The following is a 23,827-nucleotide window of genomic DNA, read 5'->3' on the forward strand; positions in this document are numbered from 1 at the left end:
GAAGCCTGCAAAGTGAAATAACTGAGGTGTGCTGGTTTGTATTGGTTCAGGCTTTAGCCAGTAAACTAACCAGCAGCATAGAGTGAAAAGAGTCATCATTAAATAATTGAGGATTTATTTAGACAAGAAAAGTAACCGGGTTAGGGAATTACTGACCATTTGAATTTATTGACTCTCAGAATTCCTTATGATGAATTACCCCTCAGGCAGCAGAATGACATCAACTTCCATTATATCATTATAATATGCAGTGTGTCACGTCCTGACCTTAGTTCCTGTTTTATGTCTCTATTTTGGTTCGGTCAGGGCGTGAGTTGGGTTGGGCATTCTATGTTTTGTTCTATATTTTGTACTTCTATGTGTTTGGCCTGGTATGGTTCCCAGTCAGAGACAGCTGTCAATCATTGTCTCTGATTGAGCATACTAAAGCATACTTAGGTAGCCTGTTCCCACCTGTGTTTGTGGGTAGTTATTTTTTGATTTGTGATGTTTCACTTGACAGGACTGTTTTGTTTCTTACATTCTCATTGTTATTTTTGTTTCGTGTTCTGTTATATTAAAATATTAACATGGACACTTAACACACTGCGTGTTGGTCCTATCTTGACTATTCATCCTCAGATGAAGAGGAGAATTGATACACAGTGGTGATTTTAGCATCGAAATCTTGGTGGGGCAAACCCCCAAAATATGTTTTAGATGCATGCCAGCAAAACCACTACACACCACAACACTAAACAATACATGAATTGCACTATAACGGTGACAAACGGGGCCCACAAACTGTTAGGGCTTACATAAACCTGTCCCAACAGCAGAGCTTTCTTTTTAGCACCATAGAGTAAATCCTTACCACCACCTGGCTCTCTGCGGAGCCTTGTCTTGCAGCGAACCAGTTAATTCAGCCTCATTTACTACCTTTATAAAAATCATAGCTGATACTGTATGGCTGACTTGCTTAAACGAATGTGGTTTCTTCTGAGAACTGAGATGTACAAACTATGGCATAAGGGAACGACGAGCGGACAAAAGGCAATCCGTAACTTCGATTAAGACATTAATGAGCGAGCTAGGACTAACGTAGTCAATATAACTTTTGAAATGTACAGTAACAGAATTCAGAACATGGGCCGTTACAGTATTTTCCCTGTGCACCAAGTCAGAACCGTAGGATTAATAAAGGGGACATAAAAGCAGACAATGAAAGCTCTTACAATATTCGATGATTACATTTATCTAAAACAAGCTATAGGCTACATGTGCACCACCAAGTCAGAACAGTAGGCTAAGTTATGAGGGGGAAAGGGACCAAATTATTAGGGTGAGGCACACGGGCTACTAACAGCTTAGCACACAACATACACTTAGTATTACTTTCTTAGCTAAAGTATGCTTATTTCCCTGGCATATTAAATCATTTCTGCAGCAGCATGCCAGACATTTTTGGACTCACCTTCTTGTGCTGTGATAACTTGAACAGGAAGGTGGCATGGCGGTCCTTCTTGTGGGCAGATTTTGCCATCAAACTCTGGCATTCTTTGGATTCATGGTGCTTTCAAGACAACTGGGAACTTGGAAAAAAAACAAGGTTGAATAATGATGTCAGTTATCTTCAAGTCGGAGCTCAAGAAAGAGGCCTTAGTTCCCGACTTGGAATTCCGAGTTGGATGACCGTTCAAAATGTATTTTCCCAGTCGGAGCAATTTTTTTCAGAGTTCCCAGTTGTCTTGAACTCAATGAAGTCTGAGATTTCCCAGTTCTGAGTTTCCAGTTGTTTTGAACGCAGGAGAAGTCATGATGCCAGTAGATTGTTGACTTGATTGATGATGATGACTGCTTATCTAGCTTGCTGCAAAAATGTTGACACTATGACATTGACATGATCAGTTCAATCAAAGCTACGGTAGATATAATGGTATTTGACGTCATTGTATCTGTGGCCAATGACCTTGAGCCTTCTTGGATGGGCACTTCAAATGTAACTCTATGGCAGCACCCAAGGGGACTGAATTGTCAAGCTCTCCCCGTAGATGTTGCAGTGACGTGTTGTCCCCATGAGTGACAGAACACTGAGCCAATCCCACGCATCTAGAGAAGATTACCAACCCCTAGTCTCCGTATTTTCCACTGGCTGCCCCACCACCACATAAAGCACTGAGCTAGGCTGAAAGACCAGCATTTTGGAGCTGCCTTAACAATCAAGAAAGCAAAAATGAGAACATGTTTGTATGTGGCTTTATTAAGGTAATTACTTTTTTTATTACTTTTTTTTTACATTGTTTGCAAACTGATGTATGACACGTATTAATGCCAAAATAACATGCAAAACAGAAAACAGCATATATATATATATATATATATATATATATATATATATATATATATATATATATATACAGTGGGGCAAAAAAGTATTTAGTCAGCCACCAATTGTGCAAGTTCTCCCACTTAAAAAGATGAGAGAGGCCTGTAGTTTTTATCATAGGTCAACTTCAACTATGACAGACAAAATGAAAAAAAAAATCCAGAAAATCTCATTGTAGGATTTTTAATGAATTTATTTGCAAATTATGGTGGAAAATAAGTATTTGGTCACCAACAAACAAACAAGATTTCTGGCTCTCACAGACCTGTAACTTATTCTTTAAGAGGCTCCTCTGTCCTCTACTCGTTACCTGTATTAATGGCACCTGTTTGAACTTGTTATCAGTATAAAAGACACCTGTCCACATCCTCAAACAGTCACACTCCAAACTCCACTATGGCCAACACCAAAGAGCTGTCAAAGGACACCAGAAACAAAATGGTAGACCTGCACCAGGCTGGGAAGACTGAATCTGCAATAGGTAAGCAGCTTGGTTTGAAGAAATCAACTGTGGGAGCAATTATCAGGAAATGGAAGACATACAAGACCACTGATAATCTCCCTCGATCTGGGGCTCCACGCAAGATCTCACCCCGTGGGGTCAAAATGATCACAAGAACGGTGAGCAAAAATCCCAGAACCACATGGGGGGACCTAGCGAATGAACTGCAGAGAGCTGGGACCAAAGTAACAAAGCCTACCATCAGCAATGGCATTGAAGATGAAACGTGGCTGGGTCTTTCAGCATGACAATGATCCCAAACACACCGCCCGGGCAACGAAGGAGTGGCTTCGTAAGAAGCATTTCAAGGTCCTGGATTGGTCTAGCCAGTCTCCAGATCTCAACCCCATAGAACATCTTTGGAGGGAGTTGAAAGTCTGTGTTGCCCAGCAACAGCCCCAAAACATCACTTTTCTAGAGGAGATCTGCATGGAGGAATGGGCCAAAATACCAGCAACAGTGTGTGAAAACCTTGTGAAGACTTACAGAAAACGTTTGACCTCTGTCATTGCCAACAAAGGATATATAACAAAGTATTGAGATAAACTTTTGTTATTGACCAAATACTTATTTTCCACCATAATTTGCAAATAAATTCATCAAAAATCCTGCAATGTGATTTTCTGGATTTTTGTCTTTCTAATTTTGTCTGTCATAGTTGAAGTGTACCTATGATGAAAATTACAGGCCTCTCTCATTTTTTTAAGTGGGAGAACTTGCACAATTGGTCACTGACTAAATGCTTTTTTGCCCCACTGTATAACAGGTGGGGGTCAAAACAGGTGGGGCTCTGCTCCAACTGCCCTGAATAACAAGTCGCCACTGATAATATGAAATCATAAACGGTTCTGAGAGTCTTGTATATTATACAGAGGCTTTGTAAGAAATTGTAATTTCAATGGTAACATCTAATGCCATATTGAGGTGCGTAACAAATTATTTTTGTGGCACAAAAGTGTTCTCATATAGTTTTGTTTTGGTGTTCATCCTAAGTATGCTTTCTTCAGTTTAATATTTAAAAAAAAGTGTAAAAAAATTAATTGTTGGTAGTTGCTGAGTGGCTAAGTAGTTTAACTTGTAGCTGAAAGGTGGCCGGTTCAATTCCCTGGCAAGGCAAATTGATCTGGCAAGTGGAGGGCTGCTTGGTTCTTATTCTCAAGACATCCCCCTATCTTTGGGCCCTTGAATAGGTTCTTAATCCCACAACATGCTCTCCATCCAGGGGAGCTGAACTGTAGCTTGACCTAGCCTGGGCAGCTGGCCCTCCAGCAATTAAGGTGCCAGCGACCTGTGATCTCCACTATCAGCCTTTGGACAGCTCATGTCCACTGGTTCGTACATAAAACATTCTCTTCAAGCTGCAAAGGCTTCGATTTCCTCCTTACCTAGATTTAATGGTGAGAAGGCTGAAAAAAAGGGGAAATAAGTGTACTTTCTTTATGAAGCACCATTTTCCACCACCATGCTAGAGCGGCTAATACCTAGGAATGATACCTCCTTTACGCCTGCTATTTTATGTTAGTTTACCCCTGGCCCATATATTGTGGTGTGTTGCAAAAACAACGTTTATACTGTATTTACCCAAAGGTAAATGTACTGTATAACAATCGCTGATTGGATCTCAGAATTCTGTCGGCTGCTGATTGGTGTTTGGGAATTTCCAGGCGTGTATCCCAGCCCCTCGTCTACGTCTGTGTGGCAGTAGTCTGTTTCTGGCGGGGCACTAGGCTCGCTGCAAGCGATGATAGACGATTTCCTTATTTTAAAACCTTCCAAAACCCTTTCCTTTCTCTCAACGGATTTGCAGTTCTGGTTTCCGTTGATGGACTACCGAATTAACAGATTTTTGCAGGGATTGGAATAATTCGACTACAATTTTGGGAGTCCCGGGGAGAGGGGAGTCCGAGAGAAAAGTTTATATCACTGCGCGACAGGCACTATATGGAGAGAGGGGGTGAGCGTATAGTATGGTTTCATTTTCCATACCATCTATGACTTATGAAAGGATTTAGATATCTTTAGAACATATACATTACAGAAAATACTTCTGATAAATGCCATGTTTAGCGTTACAATCAAATGAACATGTATGGACACGCATGAAAAGAGTTTTGCGTAAACCAGTAGAACCAGATTGCGTATGAGTTTCGACTGGAGTCGTATACTAATCACTCCCAGGTAAACCATTTAATTCCCCAAAGTTTCTTCACAACGTCATCCTTTTTATATAAAATACCTATCTAACTATGGCGGGGATGAGCAATGCCCACATGAAGACCCTGGAGGACCTGACTCTAGACTCGGGCTACGGGGCAGGGGACTCCTGCAAGTCCCTGAGCCTCTCGTCCTCCAAGTCCAACTCACAGCCGTTCGTGACGGCTCCGCATCGGGGCAACTGGTGGTACTACTCCGGCTCCATGAACAGTCGCAACAACAGCTGGGACACGGTCAACACGGTGCTGCCCGAGGATCCCGAGGACATCTTCTCCAAGTGTCCCCGTTTACCGGAGCTCGAGGAGTTCCCATGGACCGAAGACGAGGTGGGAAAGATACTGCGTAAAGTAGCCGGGAACTTTACCGGTGCCAGTGCGTTTCCGGTGCCGACATTATCCAATGAGGCAGTCCGGAGGCTGTCCACGCTCCTTCGCCGAGCCCTCATCCGCATTTCGAGGGAGGCTCAGAGGCTGAGCGTCATGCACTGCCGTTGCACTCGCTTCGAGGTGCAGAGCGCCATGAGGCTGGTGCTGAGCTGGGCTCTGGCCGAACACTGCATATCGGCCACGGTCAAGGCCATTTCCATGTACAGTATGAGCGCCGGGGAGCTCCTGAGGAAGGGCAAATCTGCCCGTTGCGGCCTCTCCTTCTCCGTGGGAAGGTTCTTTCGATGGATGGTGGACACCCGCATCTCGGTGCGCATCCACGAGTATGCGGCTATCTGTCTTACCGCCTGCATGGAGGCGCTGGTGGAGGAGGCCGGCACCCGGGTAATGATGGCCGAGCGAGGGCACTCCAGGGTGGACACCGCGTCAGGCTGTGCCCCGGTGTCGGTCGAAGCTCTGGAGGGGGTGGTGAACAATGATGCGGAGCTGTGGGGGGTCCTGCAGCACTATGAGCATCTCATCTGCGGCAAGAACGCCAATGGTAAGAACATTTCTATCACTTCCAGGCAAGAGGGGTTTGTCAAAGTACCCAAAAGGTAGACCAGCTAATGTGGAATGAATGTTGGAAGCACTATAAAATGCATAAAAGTGGGCTTAAAATTATATACTTCTAAATTAAGTTGCTGCTGCAACTGAAGTTGTTGCTGCCAGGCCCAGCTCTCTGTTTCCCCACCATCAAGCACCGCTCTTGACGGTGGAGTGAGTAATGTAAGAAAAAGTACATTTCCTGCAATTCTACACTTTGAGTGTGGTGAGTAGCAATTTTTGGGAAATTTAAACAGTTGTTCTGCATCTCTACACATTTTGCAATGGGGTGGAGAGAACATTTAGCAATTTATAACACATTTAATGTAATTGTACTTATTTTCCCATGACTTATGCCATGTTAATTATATTTGAGTGAGAGTGACTAACAAAATCATTAGGGGCCCCGAGGAGGTCAGGGGCCCTGGGCATGTGCCCTGTGTGGCCAGTCAGTATTTGGTGATGATAACTGGCTCTACTAATTTATCAATCTAAAAATGGTTAGCTGACATGGCTAATTGAGTGACTGTCACTAGGCAGGTTTCCATTGACCCAGTTTTATTAGACAGAAGCAATGCCTTTTGTTTAATGGAAACGGCAGATATAGGAGAAATGTTCTGAAGATTGACGACATTTTAATTTGTTCGACAGGGGTGGATTTTCTTTTGTCAAACTTTCTTTATAGCGACAAATGGTGTTTTTCGAACAAGTAATGATTGCTCAATACTTTTGAAAGTAAGCAGTACACGGGATGTCTTCGCGTAATTAATAAGCACCACTCCACATTTATTTCTAAATGCCTACTGCTTGCAAAAATCTATATTATCAACGATGAAAAACAATGTATCATTACAGGACAAGGATTGTTCTGACTTTCAAGAATGCCTGAATTGCTTTGACTTGTGTTTCTGGTTGGCTGGGAAGTTTCTCCAACCAAATATTACAGCTCTACAGGAGTGCAAGTTTCACCATGGCACGGATTGTGGTTGGCACATTTAATGCTGGCTGTCTGAGACATGAAACAGATGGGAGGGCATACAGGATGTCCGCAATTTATTAATGCCCCTTTTGTTTAAATTGGTAATGGAAACACTTCAGCCACTACATTTTTATTCGACACTGTAGGTTTTTGCTTGTGATGTTATTACGTCCAGCTGTTTTTATCGAGGTGATAGTTAAATGCAAATGACCCGAGTGTATTTAAAAAATAAACAGAAAAAAAATATATGCAACAACAACATCATAAGCTGAAGTGGGGCGGCAGGTAGCCTAGTGGTTAGAGCGTTGAAACGAATAGTTGCAGATCCGATTCCCGAGCTGACAAGGTGAAAACCTGTTGTCCTGCCTCTGAACAAGGAAGTTAACCCACTGTTCCTATGCCGTCATTGAAAATCAGTTTGTTCTAAACTGACTTGCCTCGTTAAATAAAAGTAAAAAACCAACAACAAAAAACAGATATTTTGTGAACACATTTGTTTACATCCCTGTTTGTGAGCATTTTTCCTTTGCCAAGATTATCCATCCACCTGAATGCTGTGGCATATCAAGAAGCTTATTAAACAACATGATCATTACACAGGTGCACCTTGTGCTGGGGACAATAAAAGGCCACTCGAAAATGTGCAGTTTTGCCACAACACAATGCCGTAGATGTCTCAAGGAAGCGTGCAATTGGCATGCTGAATGCAGGAATGTCCTCCAGAGCTCTTGCCGGAGAATTGAATGTTAATTTCTCTACCATAAGCCTTCTCTAACAAAGTTTTAGAGAATTTGGCAGAATGTCCAACCGGCCTCACAAGCGCAGACAATGTGTAACCACACCATCCTGGGACCTACACATCCGGTTTCTTCACCTGTGGGATAGTCTGAGACCAGCCACCCAGACAAACTGTGGGTTTGCACAACCAAAGAATTTCTGCACAAACTGTCATAAACCATCTCAGGGAAGCTCATCTGCGAACTCATTGTCCTCACCAGGGTCTTCACCTGAATGTAGTTCGGCGTCGTAACCGACTTCAGTGGGCAAATGCTCACCTTCGATGGCCACTGGCACGCTGGAGAAGTGTGCTTTTCACAGATGAATCCTGGCTTCAACTGTACCGGGCAGATGGCAGACAGCGTGCATGGGGAGTGGTTTGAACAGCGTTGTGAACAGAGTGCCCCATTGTGGCGGTGGGGTTATGACATGGACAGGCATAAGCTATGGACAACGATCACAATTGCATTTTATCTATGGCAATTTAAATACACAGAGATACAGCGACGAGATCTTGAGGCCCATTGTCGTGTCATTCTTCTGCCACTACCTCTTCATGTTTTGGCATGATGATGCACGGCTCAATGTCGCAAGGATCTGTACACAATTCCTGGGAGCTGAAAATTTCCCAGTTCTTCCATGGCCTGTAAAATCACCAGACATGTCACCCATTGAGCTGTTTGGGATGCTCTGGATCGACGACTACGACATCGTGTTCCAGATCCTGCCAATATCCAGCCACTTTGCATAGCCATTGAAGAGGAGTGGGACAACATTCAGGCCACAATCAACAGCCTGATCAATTATGTGAAGGAGATGTGTCGCACTGCATGAGGAAAATGGTGTTCATAAAAAATACTGACTGGTTTTCTGATCCACGCCACTACCTTTTTTAAAATAAGGTATCATGTTAACAACAGATGCATATCTGTGTTTCCAGTCATGTGAAATCCATAGATTAGGGCCTAATTTATTTAAATTGACTGATTTCCTTATATGAACTGTAACTCAGTAAAATCTTTGAAATTGTTGCATTTATATTTTATTTTTGTCTATGTATGTATGTATGTATGTATGTATGTATGTATGTATGTATGTATGTATGTATGTATGTATGTATGTATGTATGTACAGTGTACAGCACAATTTCATGATTTCATATTATCAGTGGCGACTTGTTATTCAGGGCAGTTGGAGCAGAGCCCCACCTGTTTTGACCCCCACCTGTTATACAGTGGGGCAAAAAAGCATTTAGTCAGCCACTAATTGTGCAAGTTCTCCCACTTAAGAAGATAGGCCTGTAATTTTCCTCATAGGTACACTTCAACTATGACAGAGAAAATGAGAAAAACAAATCCAGAAAATCACATTGTAGCACCAGTGAGCAACACTTACACGCCCCTTTCCCCTTCCCACGCACTCATGTCTACATGTGATGGAAAAGGTGTAATGCTCAAACCTGTGGTAGGATACAATGGGTCTGCTTTGTTTGAGAAAGCTTGAGATGTGTGAGAAGGCTTTAGATGTGTCCAAAGTGATTTCACTTGTCAGGATGGGGGAAAAGCAGTACAATTTGCATTTGAAATCTTAACATAGGATTTTTTTTTCCTCACTTAACAAGTCATGTTTTTTATGATGAATTTTTTTTATGAAGTATGGGAATAGAATAGTCACAGTCAGTGACTGTTTCATTTTGCATTTTACATTTTGGTCATTTAGTAGACACTCATCCAGAGTGACTTAATCAGACTCCATTCTGCAAGTACCATACCCACCTCACCAATTTGTCTCCATCAGACTTGTATTTCAGTTTGTCCATCTTTTTTCTAGAAGTGAATTTTGATCAGTGTAACAGGAAGTACAAATGTTGTCCCCTGTAGGACTGTTTATTCGATCTGATTAGAGATCAGTGTTCAAGCAAACCATTTAATCGTTATACGCTATACCACCCAAGCCTACCATGAAACATCGATGTCTTCATCACTGGAAAATATTAACGGTTGAGATTTGAAATAATTTTAAATTCTACAAACAGTGTTGTCAAACTATTTATTATTATTAATACTTTTTTACATTTGAACCTTCAAATTCAATTATCTAAAAATGCGTGAAGTTAGATTTTTTTCATATTCCAATATATTGTAACCCAGACCCTATTTGACATAATCTGAGGTTTTTGTGTTGTGCCCATCATCGGTTGAGACTGAACATGCTCTTGAATACATAGGGTGGGTGTCATGTTTTGGCTGATGAATGTACTAAAATGGGAATACAATTGAAATTTCTACTTTCAAGTGGTACCACAAAGATGGTTGGAGATCCACTTCAGGGAATATCTGTTTTAAATTATACTCTCAATCCATTATAAATAAACCTATTAATGTCATAGAAATATAGATAATAGTGGGTGGGTGGCCTGGCGGCCATCTTGTGGTAGTAATTGCAAGTTAATAGAGTTAAAGTACTCACACTCAACCATGAAAAGGAATAACCCAAGGAGGCCAAGATGAAAAAATAATATCATTAATTTAATCCATGCTCAAAAGAATACAGGAAGTGTAATGTGCTATATAAAAAGGAACAGAGCATACGTTTCGGTCTTATGCCTTTTATCAGTGCTGTACTAACACATTTAAGAAGACACACTTAAGACACACCTGCTGTGCATAGCGGGCTCAACAGGTGCAGGTAGATAGTTGATTAGAAACTGGCAAATCGTGAGTCAATGCATATTAATAACAAGGAATATATAGAAGAGTATCAAAAATGGACAATTCAAATGTCACATACGGTGCATTCAGAAAGTATTCAGACCGCATGGCTTTTTCCACATTTTGTTAAGTCACAGCCTTATTCTAAAATTTATTAAATAGTTTTTCCCTAATCAATAACCCATGATGACAACGTAAAAACAGGTTTAGACATTTTTGCAAATGTATTAAAAATACAAAACTGAAATATCACATTTTAAGTATTGAGACCCTTTACTCAGTACATTGTTGAAACCGGTTTGGCAGCGATTACATCCTCAATTCTTCTTGGGTATGATGCTTACAAGTTTGGCACACCTGTATTTGGGAAGTTTCTCCCATTTCTTCTCTGCAGATCCTCTCAAGCTCTGTAAGGTTTGATGGGGAGCGTTGCTACACAGCTATTTTCAGGTCTTTCCAGAGATGTTCAATCGTGTTCAAGTCCGGGCTCTGACTGGGCCACTCAAGGACATTCAGAGACTTGCCCAAAATCACTCCTGCGTTGTCTTGGCTGTGTGCTTATGGTCATTGTCCGGTTGGAAGGTGAACCTTTGCCCCAGTCTGAGGTCCTGATAACCTGCTCCAGAGCTCTCGTCAATGATCTGTCTTTACTGTGTATAAATGTCTCCATTTATCCTGACTAGTCTCGCAGTCCCTGCCGCTGAAAAACGTCCCCACGGCCTGATGCATAGGGATGGTGCCAGGTTTCCTCCAGATGTGATGTTTGGCATTCAGGCCAAAGAGTTCAATCTTGGTTTCATCAGACCAGAGTATTGTGTCCTTTAGGTGCCTTTTGGAAAACTCCAAGTGGGCTGTTGTGCTTTTTACTGAGAAGTGGCTTCTGTCTTGCCACGCTACCATAAAGGCCTGCTTGGTGGAGTGCTGCAGAGATGGTTGTCCTTCTGGAAGGTTCTCCCATCTCCACAGAGGAACTCTGGAGCTCTGTCAGAGTGACCATCAGGTTCTTGGTCAACTCCCTGACCAAGTCCCTTCTCCCCGATTGCTTAGTTTGGCCGGGCGGCCAGCTCTAAGAAAAGTCTTGGTGCTTCCAAACTTATTCCATTTAAGAATGATGGAGGCCACTGTGTTCTTAGGGGCCTTCAATGCTGCAGAAATGTTTTGGTACCCTTCCCCAGATCTGTGCCTCAACAAAATCCTGTCTCGGATCTCAAGGGACAATTCCCTTGACCTCATGGCTTGGTTTTTGCTCTGACATGCACTGTCAACTGTGGGACCTTATATAGACCGATGTGTGCCTTTCCAAATCATGTCCAACAATTGAATTTACCACAGGTGGTTTCCAATCAAGTTGTAGAAACATCTTTTTGAGGATTTATTTATTTATTTTGAGGCTTATAGCAATGGGTCTGAATACTGTAAATGTAAATAAATGATTTCTGTTTTTTAAGTTGTTAAACATTTGTAATACTGCTGGTGCATGTAGACAACACTAGAGGGGAAACATACAAGGTCCAATTCCTCATTAAGCCTTTCGGGGTGTACAGTTTTAAGTCGACAACTTTGGACTTCACATTGGAGAAGACTCATTGGTATTGCGGCATCTGTGGCTTGAGAATGCACCACCCGCCTTTCATTCAAGCCTGAGTGCAAACCCTCATACTGGCTTTCTAAGCAATTAGATGAAAATATTTTAATTCAATTGAAATTTCGATGGTGTACAAGCTCAATTTCAGTGGTCTGAAGGGAAAGGTCCATTCTATTGAAATTACACCCACCCTGTTTTTAAGAACATGTTGTGTCTCAATCGATGGCGGGAACAACACAAAAACCTTAGATAATGTAAAGTAGGGTCTAGGCTACAACATATAGATAATTGACATTAAAGGTTTAAAAAAAATCTGATAAAAAAATCTGATAAAAAAAATATTAAAAATTATAAAATATTTTGACAACCTTGTTTGTAAGCTTTTCAATTATATCAAACTCAACCATTTATATTTTCCAGTGAATGAAGACATGGATGTCTCATGGTATGGTAGGGAATGCAAAATTTTGTTTAAATCAAAATGGAATGCTGTCAAAACGTGATTGAATTTAAATGGATATACCCTAATAGACCAATAAGAAAAGTTCTCTGCCAATTACAGCTTGTTTGCAGTTTCTCCTCCCCAAACTGACCACTCCCAGACAGTCCTAGTGAAATTCTTGCTTGAGAAATTGCTCTTTGCCTAGAAGCTATGTGTTTCTTTTGACCCTTTTAATTGAAAACAATCACAGTAAGGTGATTTAAAATGATTTGATATTGAGATAAAAACGTCTGCATTGGACCTTTTTAAGATCTGATTGGTGATCAGTGTTTGTGTGAAATTCATGTTATCCCTGCAGGGCTGTTTATTATTAGGCCTTATTGGAGATCAGTGTTAGAGCAGGAAGCAGACAGTCGTTTGAAAAACAGTTATGTTTGTGCTACTAAGTCAACTTCCTCCTCCCCAGCTGTCTGCTCTGCTCTACTCTCTACCCTTATCCCCTTTATCTCACCCATCCCCTTCTCACTCTCCCTCCCTTCCTACCCTCTTCTCTCCTATCTTATCTGTCTCTCATCCCCCTCTGCTGTCTCCTCACTCATCCCTATCCCATACCGCCAGTAACTCATTGATCTAATGCTGGTCTGGTGTTTGATCACCAGTGTTTGACCACTAATGTTGGACCAGTGTTGGGACATTGTAATGAGGTTTTGTTTGTGGCAGTCCGCCGTTCTCCAGAGCAGGGCTCTTTTCACAGCCACACAATAGCCCTTTGTTTCTGTGAGCCTCCGCAGAGAAAACAAACACTATCACAGACACACACACACACACACACACACACACACAGACATAGGCATGAACACACACACGCAGACGTAGGCATGAGGAAACGGGTGCACGCACACACACAACCACAGCAGTGCTGGACCAAACAGCTGCCAATACAACTTCCAGTATTGTTTTTTCTGTTTGTAGTGAATAGGGATCCTTTTGACTGAGCCTATTGATGAAAGCAGGTCAGGGGTTAGACACCACACTCAGCAGCACAGTGGCAGAGTTCCGCCTAGCTGGGACTGGAGCCAACAGCCATTGTGGTACAAGCAGTGATCATTATGATGATGGTCATGTGCTCCTGATATGGTCCTGTGCTCCTGATATGGTCCTGTGTGGCTGTTGGTAGACCATGGCGCTTGCAACGTTAGAATTGTGGGTTTGATTTGATTGATACTAATGTTAGTGGCTTTGGATAACATTCAGATAAACGGAATGTATTATAACAATGATGATGGTAGTCTTTGCCATTGAAATTCAGGATCAATGACCATCACTGATGATGATGATTACAGTGGTATTTGTCGACTCCATTGTGACACTGCATTGCTAGGCAGTTAAGAGACTCGGTCAGGATCGAACGGCACTTAACACAGCATGGCCAATGTATATCTTAGTCACAGCAGGAACCACAGTCAGTGGTTTAATCAAAGTCTGTCATGTTTGCTCCAGTTACCTCAGCAAGTGTTAAAAGTCAACGTTTGTCAGAACACCAATGGTGACAATCTCAGGGATTTTTCTGCCAGTGAAATCCTTAAGTAGGCCGCCTACTGCATTGTAAAGTGTGTGTACATACAAATACAAAAACAGACACACCTCTCCCACCTTACCCCAATGCCCGCCCCATCTCATCACCCCTTCTCTGCCCCCCCCCACCACTCGCTCTTTCTCTCTCGTCCCACATCTGGAACTCTTTAAGGCAGAAATGAGTTATACAGCTCCAATAACAATCCTGAAAACCCTCTCCCTTTCTCTTTTCTCTTGCTCTCTCCATTCTCCTCACTTTCAGGCAGGGTCTTTGATTTTATTTATTTATTATTTTCCTGTGTCATGCAGCAGCCTTATGTGGCATTGAAATATACTGCCCAGACAGGCAGACGGGTACACACACACACACACACACACACACACACACACACACACACACACACACACACACACACACGTGTTCTGCCATAGGTTGCTGGTTTGGCTGCTCTGTAATAGTTGTCCATTTGCACTATTCGATTCCATTGCTAGATGATATGGCATCCCAATGTGATCAATTTTATTGCTATTATCACAAGCAAAATGGGATGAGTAAGCCTTTCCTCCCATTTATAATTGGGATCAATGTGTCTGGTACATTTTAGTGTGTGTGTGTGTGCACAGGAGTATTGATTGATGGAAAATGGAGCATTGATCTAGATGAGTGGCGAGGTTTGTTGCATTGTTGGATGGACTGTTTTCAAATGAAATCACATTTTATGGGCCAAATACAACAGGACTTGACTGTGACAGACTTTACTGTGAAATGCTTACTTATGAGCACCATTTCCAAACAATGCAGAGGTAAAAAGTAAGAAAATGATCACACAAAATTGAAACAATTAACATAATAAATAACAATTGCGAGTGCATTTGGAAAGTATTCAGATCCCTTGACTTTTCCCACATTTTGTTAAGTTACAGCCTTATTTCTAAAATGGATTAAATAAACAATTTCCCTCATCAATCTACACACAATACCCCATAATGACAAGGTGAAAAACAGGATTGTAGACATTTTTGCAAATCTATTACAAATAAAAAACATACCTTATTTACATAAGTATTCAGACCTTTTGCTATGAGACTTGAAATTTAGCTCAGGTGCATCCTGTTTCCATGGATCATCCTTGATGTTTTTACAACTTGATTGGAGTCCACCTGTGGTAGATTCAATTGATTTGACATGATTGGAAAGGCACGCACCTGTCAATATAAGATCCCACAGTTGACAGTGCATGTCAGAGCAAAAACCAACCACTCTCCTAGAGTGTGCGGCTCTCCTTTATTTTTTTAAGTGTTCTACTACGCTAGCCAGCACCTTGCCTAAATAGATGTGCGTTTCTTTCGCCTCTAGAGCAAAAATTTGTCTGAAGAGGTGTAGCAGGGATCGGACCAAAACGCAGCGTGCTAAGTGTCCTTATCGTTTATTATAAAACAAACTGAACTACAAAACAATAAATGTGAACATGAACGAAAACCAAACCGAAACAGTGCCGTGTGGTGTCAAACACAGACACGGAAACAAACACCCACAAACCAACAGTGAAACCCAGGCTACCTAAGTATGATTCTCAATCAGAGACAACTAATGACACCTGCCTCTGATTGAGAACCATACTAGGCCGAACACAGAAATAGAAAAACAAAACAGACTGCCCACCCCAACTCATGCCCTGACCATACTAAATAAAGAGAAAACAAAGGAAAATAAAGGTCAGAACGTGACATTATGTCGAGGCACAGATCAGGGGAAGGGTACCAAAAAATCCCTGCAGCTTGAAGGACCCAAAGAACACAGTGGCCTCCGTCATTTTTAAATGGAAGAAGTTTGGAACCACCAAGACTCTTCCTAGAGCTGGCCCCCGGGCCAAACTGAGCAATTCCTTGGTCAGGAAGGTGACCAACAACCAGAAGGACAACCATCTCTGCAGCGTACCACCAATCAGGCCTTTATGGTAGAGTGGCCAGATGGAAGCCACTCCTCAGTTAAAGACGCACGAGTTTGCCAAAAGGCACCTAAAGACTCTCAGACCATGAGAAACAAGATTCTCTCGTCTGATGAAACCAAGATTGAACTCTTTGGCCTGAATGCCAAGCGTGATGTCTGGAGGAAACCTGGCACCATCCCTATAGTGAAGCATGATGTTGGCCTCAGACTGGGGTGAAGGTTTGCCTTCCAACAGGACAATGACCCTAAGCACACAGCCAAGACAACACAGGAGTGGCTTCGGGACAAGTCTCTGAATGTCCTTGAGTGGTCCCACCAGAGCCCGGACTTGAACCAGATCGAACATCTCTGGAGAGACCTGAAAATAGCTGTGCAGCGACAATTCCCATCTAACCTGACAGAGTTTGGGAGGATCTGCAGAGAAGATTGGGAGAAACTCCCCAAATACAGGTATGCCAAGCTTGCGGCATCATACCCAAGAAGGCTGTAATCGCTGCCAAAGATGTTTGAGAACTGTTTTTTGTTTTTAAATTTTTGGTTATAGTGTATAGATTGATTAGGGGGGGAAAACTATTTAATCCATTTGAGAGTAAGGCTGTAACGTAACAAAATGTTGAAAAAGTCATGGTCTGAATATTTTCCGAAGGCACTGTCAAGGCACTTGCAGTTTGTCCAATACAACCCTTGACTGAGTTCACATTTTGTTGCGTTACAGCCTGAATTCAAAATGACAGTGAAAACATGTTTTTTTACTTTTTTTGAATATGAAATATTGAATTTACATAAGCATTCACAACCCTGAGTCAATACATGTTAGAACAACCTTTGGCAGCAATTCTAGCTGTGGGTCTTTCTAGGTAAGTCTCTAAGAACTTTGCACACCTTGATTGTAGAATATTTGCACACAATTTTTAACGTCTTCAAGCTCTGTGAAGTTGATCATTGCTGCACAGCTATTTTCAGGATTTAAGTTGAAGTAAAAAAATGTAACTCGGCCGCTGAGGAATATTCAATGTCGTCTTGGTAAGCAACTCCAGTGTATATTTGGCCTCCTGTTTTAGGTTACTGTCCTGCTGGAAGGTGAATATGTCTCCCAGTGTCTGCTGGAAAGAAGAATTGAACAGGTTTTCCTCTAGGATTCTGCCTGTGCTTAGCGCTGTTCCGTTTCTGTTTATTCTAAAAAACTCCCTAGTTCTTGCCGATGACAAGTAACCTATAACGTAATCCAGCCACTAACATGCTTGAAAATATAAAGAGTGGTACTCAGTGATGTTTTGTGTTGGATTTTCCCCAAACATAACGCTTTTTGTTCAGGACATAAAGTTAATTTCTTTGCCACATTTTTTGCAGTTTTACTTTAGTGCCTTATTGTAAACATGATGCATTTTTTTTGAAGATTTTTTTTTGTACAAGCTTCCTTCTCTTCACTCTGTCATTTAGGTTAGTATTGTGGAGTAACTACAATGTTGTTGATCCATTCTCAGTTTTCTCCTATGACTGCCATTCAATTCTGTAACTGTTTTAAAGACACCATTTTCTTCCTGTCTGCCAACTGAGTTAAGTAGGACGCCTGTATCTTTGTAGTGACTGGGTGTATTGATACACCATCCAAAGTGTGATAAATAACTTCACCATGCTCAAAGGGATATTCAAAAAACTAACAATAGATGCCCTTCTTTGCGAGGCATTGGAAAACCACCCTGGTCTTTTGGGTTGAATCTGTTTGAAATTCACTGCTCGACTGAGGGACCTTGCAATTATCTGTACGTGTTGGGTACAGAGAGGATGTAGTCATTCAAAAATCATGTTCAACACTATTATTGCACAGAGTCTGAGTCCATGCAACTTATTATGTGACTTATTTTAAGCACATTTTTACTCCTGAACTTACTTAGGCTTGCCATAACAAAGAAGTGTAATAATGATTGACTCAATACATTTTCCTCTGTAAGAATGAAAAACATAATTCCACTTTGACATTATGGGGTATTGTGTGTTGGCCAGTGACACAAAATCAACATTTTATCCATTTGAAATTGTCTGTAACCCAACAAAATGTGAGGTGTGAATGTTTTCTGAAGGCACTGTAAATATTATGTTTGAGGCATATTTTACAGTATATTGCACACCAGGCATTAACATGGCTTTTAGTTTGGCCCTCAATATTTGGGAGTAGGGTGAAGTTGCACCTAGACGCTAATTTTGGGTCAGTTTTGCATTTTCCCTGCTAATGATTGAGGGGAAGCTGATATGGGGTCTGTTACTATGGGACAATTTCTCCCTCAGAACCAATATTTGTGCAGATTAATTTAGGCTAACTTTATGAACGGTGTCACCAAACCAGTGTGTACAGAGTTAAAATTGTAAGTGATGTAGCTTTAGTGGGTAATAAGGGTTATTCCTGCAGTTCTCTCTATTTCTCACTGTGCGTGTCCTTCTATGGTAGGGTTGGACAATATCCAGATTTTTATACCATCATACCTTTTCTGTTTCATACCAGGGTATACTGTGTTACCGAATGTGCACACAAGGGGCGCTATTTACAAAAAATAATATTATTATACATATTATTTATTAACTACTTTTTTGACCCACAAAACCATTTAGGCAACAGGGATCTTGATCCAGGAGGGGATTGAGTGTCTCTGCTGTAACCAAGAAGATAGATCTAGACACTAGCAAGTTAGCAAACCAAATGCATAGCTGGAGCCCTGAGTTGGAAATAATTTATTTGACACATCTTAGATTTCTATAGTTAGTTATAAGCAGTGGCTTCGCACCCTCACCTGCCTCTCCCCCCATATTTAATCTTATTTTTTTACTGTATTGAAAATTATACTGTCGGTATTTCCAAATAGAAGCACATAAAAAGGTACGCATTAGAGGTCGACCGATTATGATTTTTCAACGCCGATACTGATTATTGGAGGACCAAAAAAAGCCGATACCGATTATTTGTAATAATGACAATTACAACAATACTGAATGAACACTTATTTTAACTTAATATAATACATCAATAAAATCAATTTAGCCTCAAATAAATAATGAAACATGTTCAATTTGGTTTACATAATGCTAAAACAAAGTGTTGGAGAAGAAAGTAAAAGTGCAATATGTGCCATGGAACAAAGCTAACGTCTAAGTTCCTTGCTCAGAACATGAGAACATATGAAAGCTGGTGGTTCCTTTTAACATGAGACCTCAATATTCCAAGTTAAGAGGTTTTAGGTTGTAGTTAATATAGTATTTATAGGACTATTTCTCTCTATACCATTTGTATTTCATGTACCTTTGACTATTGGATGTTCTTATAGGCACTATAGTATTGCCAGTGTAACAGTATGGCTTCCATCCCTCTCCTCGCCCCTACCTGGGCTCGAACCAGGAACACATCGACAACAGCCACCCTCAAAGCAGCGTTACCCATGCAGAGCAAGGGGAACAACCACTCCAAGTCTCAGAGCGAGTGACGTTTGAAACGCTATTAGCGTGCACTCCGCTAACTAGCTAGCCATTTCAAATCGGTTACAACCAGCCCAATCTCGGGAGTTTATAGACTTGAAGTCATAAACAGCTCAATGCTTGAAGCATTGCAAAGAGCTACTGGCAAAACGCACGAAAGTGCGGTTTGAATGAATGATTACGAGCCTGCTGCTGCCTACCATCGTTCAGTCAGACTGCTCTATCAAATCATACTTAATTAACATAATAACACGCAGAAATATGAGCCTTTGGTCACTAATATGGTCGAATCCGGAAACTATCATTTCGAAAACAAAATGTTTATTATTTCAGTGAAATACGGAACCGTTCGCTATTTTATCTAACGGGAGGCATCCATAAGTCTAAATATTCCTGTTACATTGCACAACCTTCAATGTTATGTCATAATTACGTAAGATTCTGGCAAATTTGTTCGCAACGAGCCAGACGGCCCAAACTTGCATATACCCTGACTCTGCATGCAATGAACGCAAGAGAAGTGACACAATTTCACCTGGTAAATATTGCCTGCTAACCTGGCTTTATTTTAGCTAAATATGCAGGTTTAAAAATATATACTTCTGTGTATTGATTTTAAGAAAGGCATTGGTGTTTATGGTTAGGTACAGTCGTGCAACGATTGTGCTTTTTTCGCAAATGCGCTTTTATTAAATCATCCCCCTGCGTTGCATCGATTATATGCAACGCAGGACACACTAGATAACTACACATGGTTGATGTTATTACTAGTTTAACTAGTGATTATGATTGCTTTTTTTTAATAAGATACGTTTAATGCTAGCTTGGCTTCTACTGCATTCGCGTAACAGGCAGGCTCCTCGTGGAGTGCAATGAGAGGCAGGTGGTTAGAGCGTTGGACTAGTTAACTGTAAGGTTGCAGGATTGAATCCCCGAACTGACAAGGTAAAAATCTGTCATTCTGCCCCTGAACAAGGCAGTTAACCCACCGTTCCTAGGCCGTCATTGAAAATAAGAATGGGTTCCTAACTGACTTGCCTAGTTAAATAAAGGAGTAAAAGAAATCTGCAAAATCGGTGTCCAAAAATACTGATTTCCGATTGTTATGAAAATTTGAAATCGGCCCTAGTTAATCGGCCATTCCGATTTAATCGGTCGACCTCTAGTACACATAGTCGATATCACTGTTTTTACTTGCTTCCTGTCCGATCTCAGTTGTGAAACACTGGTCCAAAGGTTCAGGGAGTCGTGTGTGTGTGTGTGTGTGTGATCAACTGTGTTTTTTGAGAGCCACAAGCAGTCAGTGAACAGGGGATTTGATTAAATGACAAAGTCAACCATTATTTAACCCAGTCTATTAGTTGAGAATCTATTCCCTCTACTTGTCTAAAATGTTAATTATTTGTCGAAGCAGCCCATTGTTGTAGACTTCACTAAATAAACTTTCGGAAACTCTCTCATATTCCACTCTCTTGCTGAACCCTCCCATTGCCCTCTGATGTTATTTGGGATGCGTGCCAAATGGCACCGTATTCTCTAGTGCAAAATGTTTGACGAGGGCCCATAGATACAGGGATCATTTGGGATGCAGAAGTGGTCTTACTCTTCGTTTCCTTTTGATGCTATCCAGCAGTTTAGTTTAATCTCATCTCACGCCAGTCTCTTCCTCCCATTAAATAACGACTCCATGACTCACTCTGAACACGGTTTACACTACAGGACAACTAATGCTGGAGAACTAGGGAGCGAGAGAGAGGGGGAGAGAGGGAGGTAGGGAAAGTGAGGAGGGAGAGAGTGAGCGATAGGCCAGAGGGGGAGAGAGAAAAGACGGAGGGTTTTGGGCAGAGACACAGTGAGAGAAATACTTCTGATGCTTTCTATTGAGACATTCCCACTTACTTAAAAACACAACACTCCCCGTGAAACATCCCCCCTCCTTAAAATATAGAGTAGTGGAGAGAGAGACCCAAGACAGAGATAATAGCAATTGCATGCTGTGTTGCTTACTTTATGTGAATGGAAAACTGGAAGGCATAGTGTCCCATTTCTAGAGTTCTTCTGCGGCAGCAGTTTAAGACAGGTTCAACACAGACACGCACGCACACGCACACGCACGTTCAGGATCCAATGCTAATGGCTAATGTGAGAAGCAGAGGGTCTGGATTGGAATCTGGCTGGCTGGTTGGATTTTTCCTGGATGTCATTATGGTTCAACTGAGAGTTTAGTACTGGGTATCCCATAACCTCCGTGTAGAGGCTGGATGGGAGACAGGGCTGCCACCGAGACACCTGTGTAGGGAGGGAGGGAGAAGAGGGAGACAGAAGAGAAAGACATATGTGCCTGTATATTCTTGCCAAGAGACAGTTCCTGCAATGGGAGGACCATACTCACCAAAAACAAAATGCACAATTCATATTTTTCCACATTTGTCTCCATCCTTTTCCCCATCAGCCCCCTCACTTCCAGATGAAGCCCACTCAATAGTCCATCTGTAGGATGTGATGGAGTACGTAATTGTATGTATTTCCTCTCAGGGGTCACAGGGTTAGGGGTCATCTTGGAATTGGTAGTGTCATGAGCCTGTCGGCACACGCCGTTCGGTCTTGGCCCTCCTTACCCACAACTACCAGAGATCTCTTTGTCCCCCGCCCCCTCTCGCATGCCGCCGGTCACCATGGCATCGCCAGCCAGACAGGAAATCAGGGGCAGCATGGGAAGAATGCCAACAATGATTTACACAACCCTAGGTTGGAAGTTTGAACGAGTTCTAAGCAGAGTGAGCACGAGAGAGAAAAGGCTCTGTCCTCACTGCTTAGAGGGGATGGAAAGAGAAGGAAAGAGGGATGTAAGAGGGAAAAGAAAGACAGAGATGATTAAAGCATAATCATGCTGCTTTTTGTATAGCTTTAGCCATTTGTTCCTTATGCTTGTGTGCCATTCATTTTGTGCTTCCAGGGTGAAAGAGAGAAAAATATGGGTTCAGTTCTTTACATAAACCAGGTGGAACCTCATCCACCCCTTCATACGTCTCCTCTGTATGAGTACTGTTGTTCTAAGAGAGCCCTGTTTTTCCCTATAAGCACACACAGCTTTCCTGTCAAACAAGCTGTTATGTTGGGTTGGCAGGGTAGCCTAGTGGTTAGAGCGTTGGACTAGTAACCGGAAGGTTGCAAGTTCAAACCCCTGAGCTGACAAGGTAGAAATCTGTCGTTCTACCCCTCAACAGGCAGTTAATCCACTTCCTAGGCCGTCATTGAAAATAAGAATTTGTTCTTAACTGACTTGCCTGGTTAAATAAAGGTAAAATAAAAAAATGTAACAGATTGAAACCATTTAATTTGATTTTTTTGAGAATTCTGAGAATTGTATTTATGTTTTAAGTGCCTCATCACATTCTGCTTTTAGCACTAGCTTTAGATGGAGGGTGGACACTTGAATGTGAACCAGATAGCACCTAAAAGGTTGTTAGCTCTTTATAATGGAACCACTTAGATGAGGTATACTCAAATCTGGACTTTGAGTCCATCTCCACTGTTGATGCCCTCTAATCAGGGACTGATTTAAACCTTGGGCACTGGATGTGTGCAATGAACCACCAGAAACAAATTGCAATCCAATGTGTAGCTGGACTTGAGGTCCAGATTTGAGTTTGACTGACGTAGATTATTCAAATAAGGCAACTCAAGCATTTGTACCCTTACTAGAGGTCGACCGATTAATCGGAATGGCCGATTAATTAGGGCCGATTTCAAGTTTTCATAACAATCGGAAATCTATTTTTGGGCACCGATTTCCGATAATTTAAAAAATATATTTTTTTAATACCTTTTATTTAACTAGGCAAGTCAGTTAAGAACACATTCTTATTTTCAATGACTGCCTAGGAACTGTGGGTTAACTGCCTTGTTCAGGGGCAGAACGACAGATTTTCACCTTGTCAGCTCAGGGTTTCAATCTTGCAACCGCACATTTAACTAGTCCAACTCTCTAACCATACCACTCCACGAGTAATCTGCCTGTTACGCGAATGCAGTAGAAGCCAAGGTAAATTGCTAGCTAGCATTAAACTTATCTTATAAAAAACAATCAATCATAATCACTAGTTATAACAACTAATCCAGTTTAGCAGGCAATATTAACCAGGTGAAATTGTGTCATTTCTCTTGCGTTCATTGCACGCAGAGTCAGGGTATATGCAAGTTTGGGCTGCCTTGCTCATTGCGAACCTATTTGCCAGAATTTTACGTAATTATGACATACATTGAAGGTTGTGCAATGTAACAAGAATA

General features: G+C 41.6%; 1 protein-coding gene across 1 annotated transcript in view; it reads left to right on the forward strand.

The window, feature by feature from the left end:
- The first annotated feature begins 4,577 nt into the window (after nt 1–4,577).
- Nucleotides 4,578–23,827, forward strand: part of abtb2b (ankyrin repeat and BTB (POZ) domain containing 2b) — a 140,030-nt gene continuing 120,780 nt past the window's right edge. Inside the window, exon 1 of the mRNA XM_064930638.1 lies at nt 4,578–6,008. Coding sequence (XP_064786710.1) covers nt 5,114–6,008 — 895 coding nt within the window. The 5' untranslated portion in view covers nt 4,578–5,113. The remainder of the gene's footprint in view (nt 6,009–23,827) is intronic.

Source organism: Oncorhynchus masou, chromosome 22, assembly GCF_036934945.1.
Source record: "Oncorhynchus masou masou isolate Uvic2021 chromosome 22, UVic_Omas_1.1, whole genome shotgun sequence".
In the NCBI taxonomy this organism is placed as follows: Eukaryota; Metazoa; Chordata; class Actinopteri; order Salmoniformes; family Salmonidae; genus Oncorhynchus; species Oncorhynchus masou.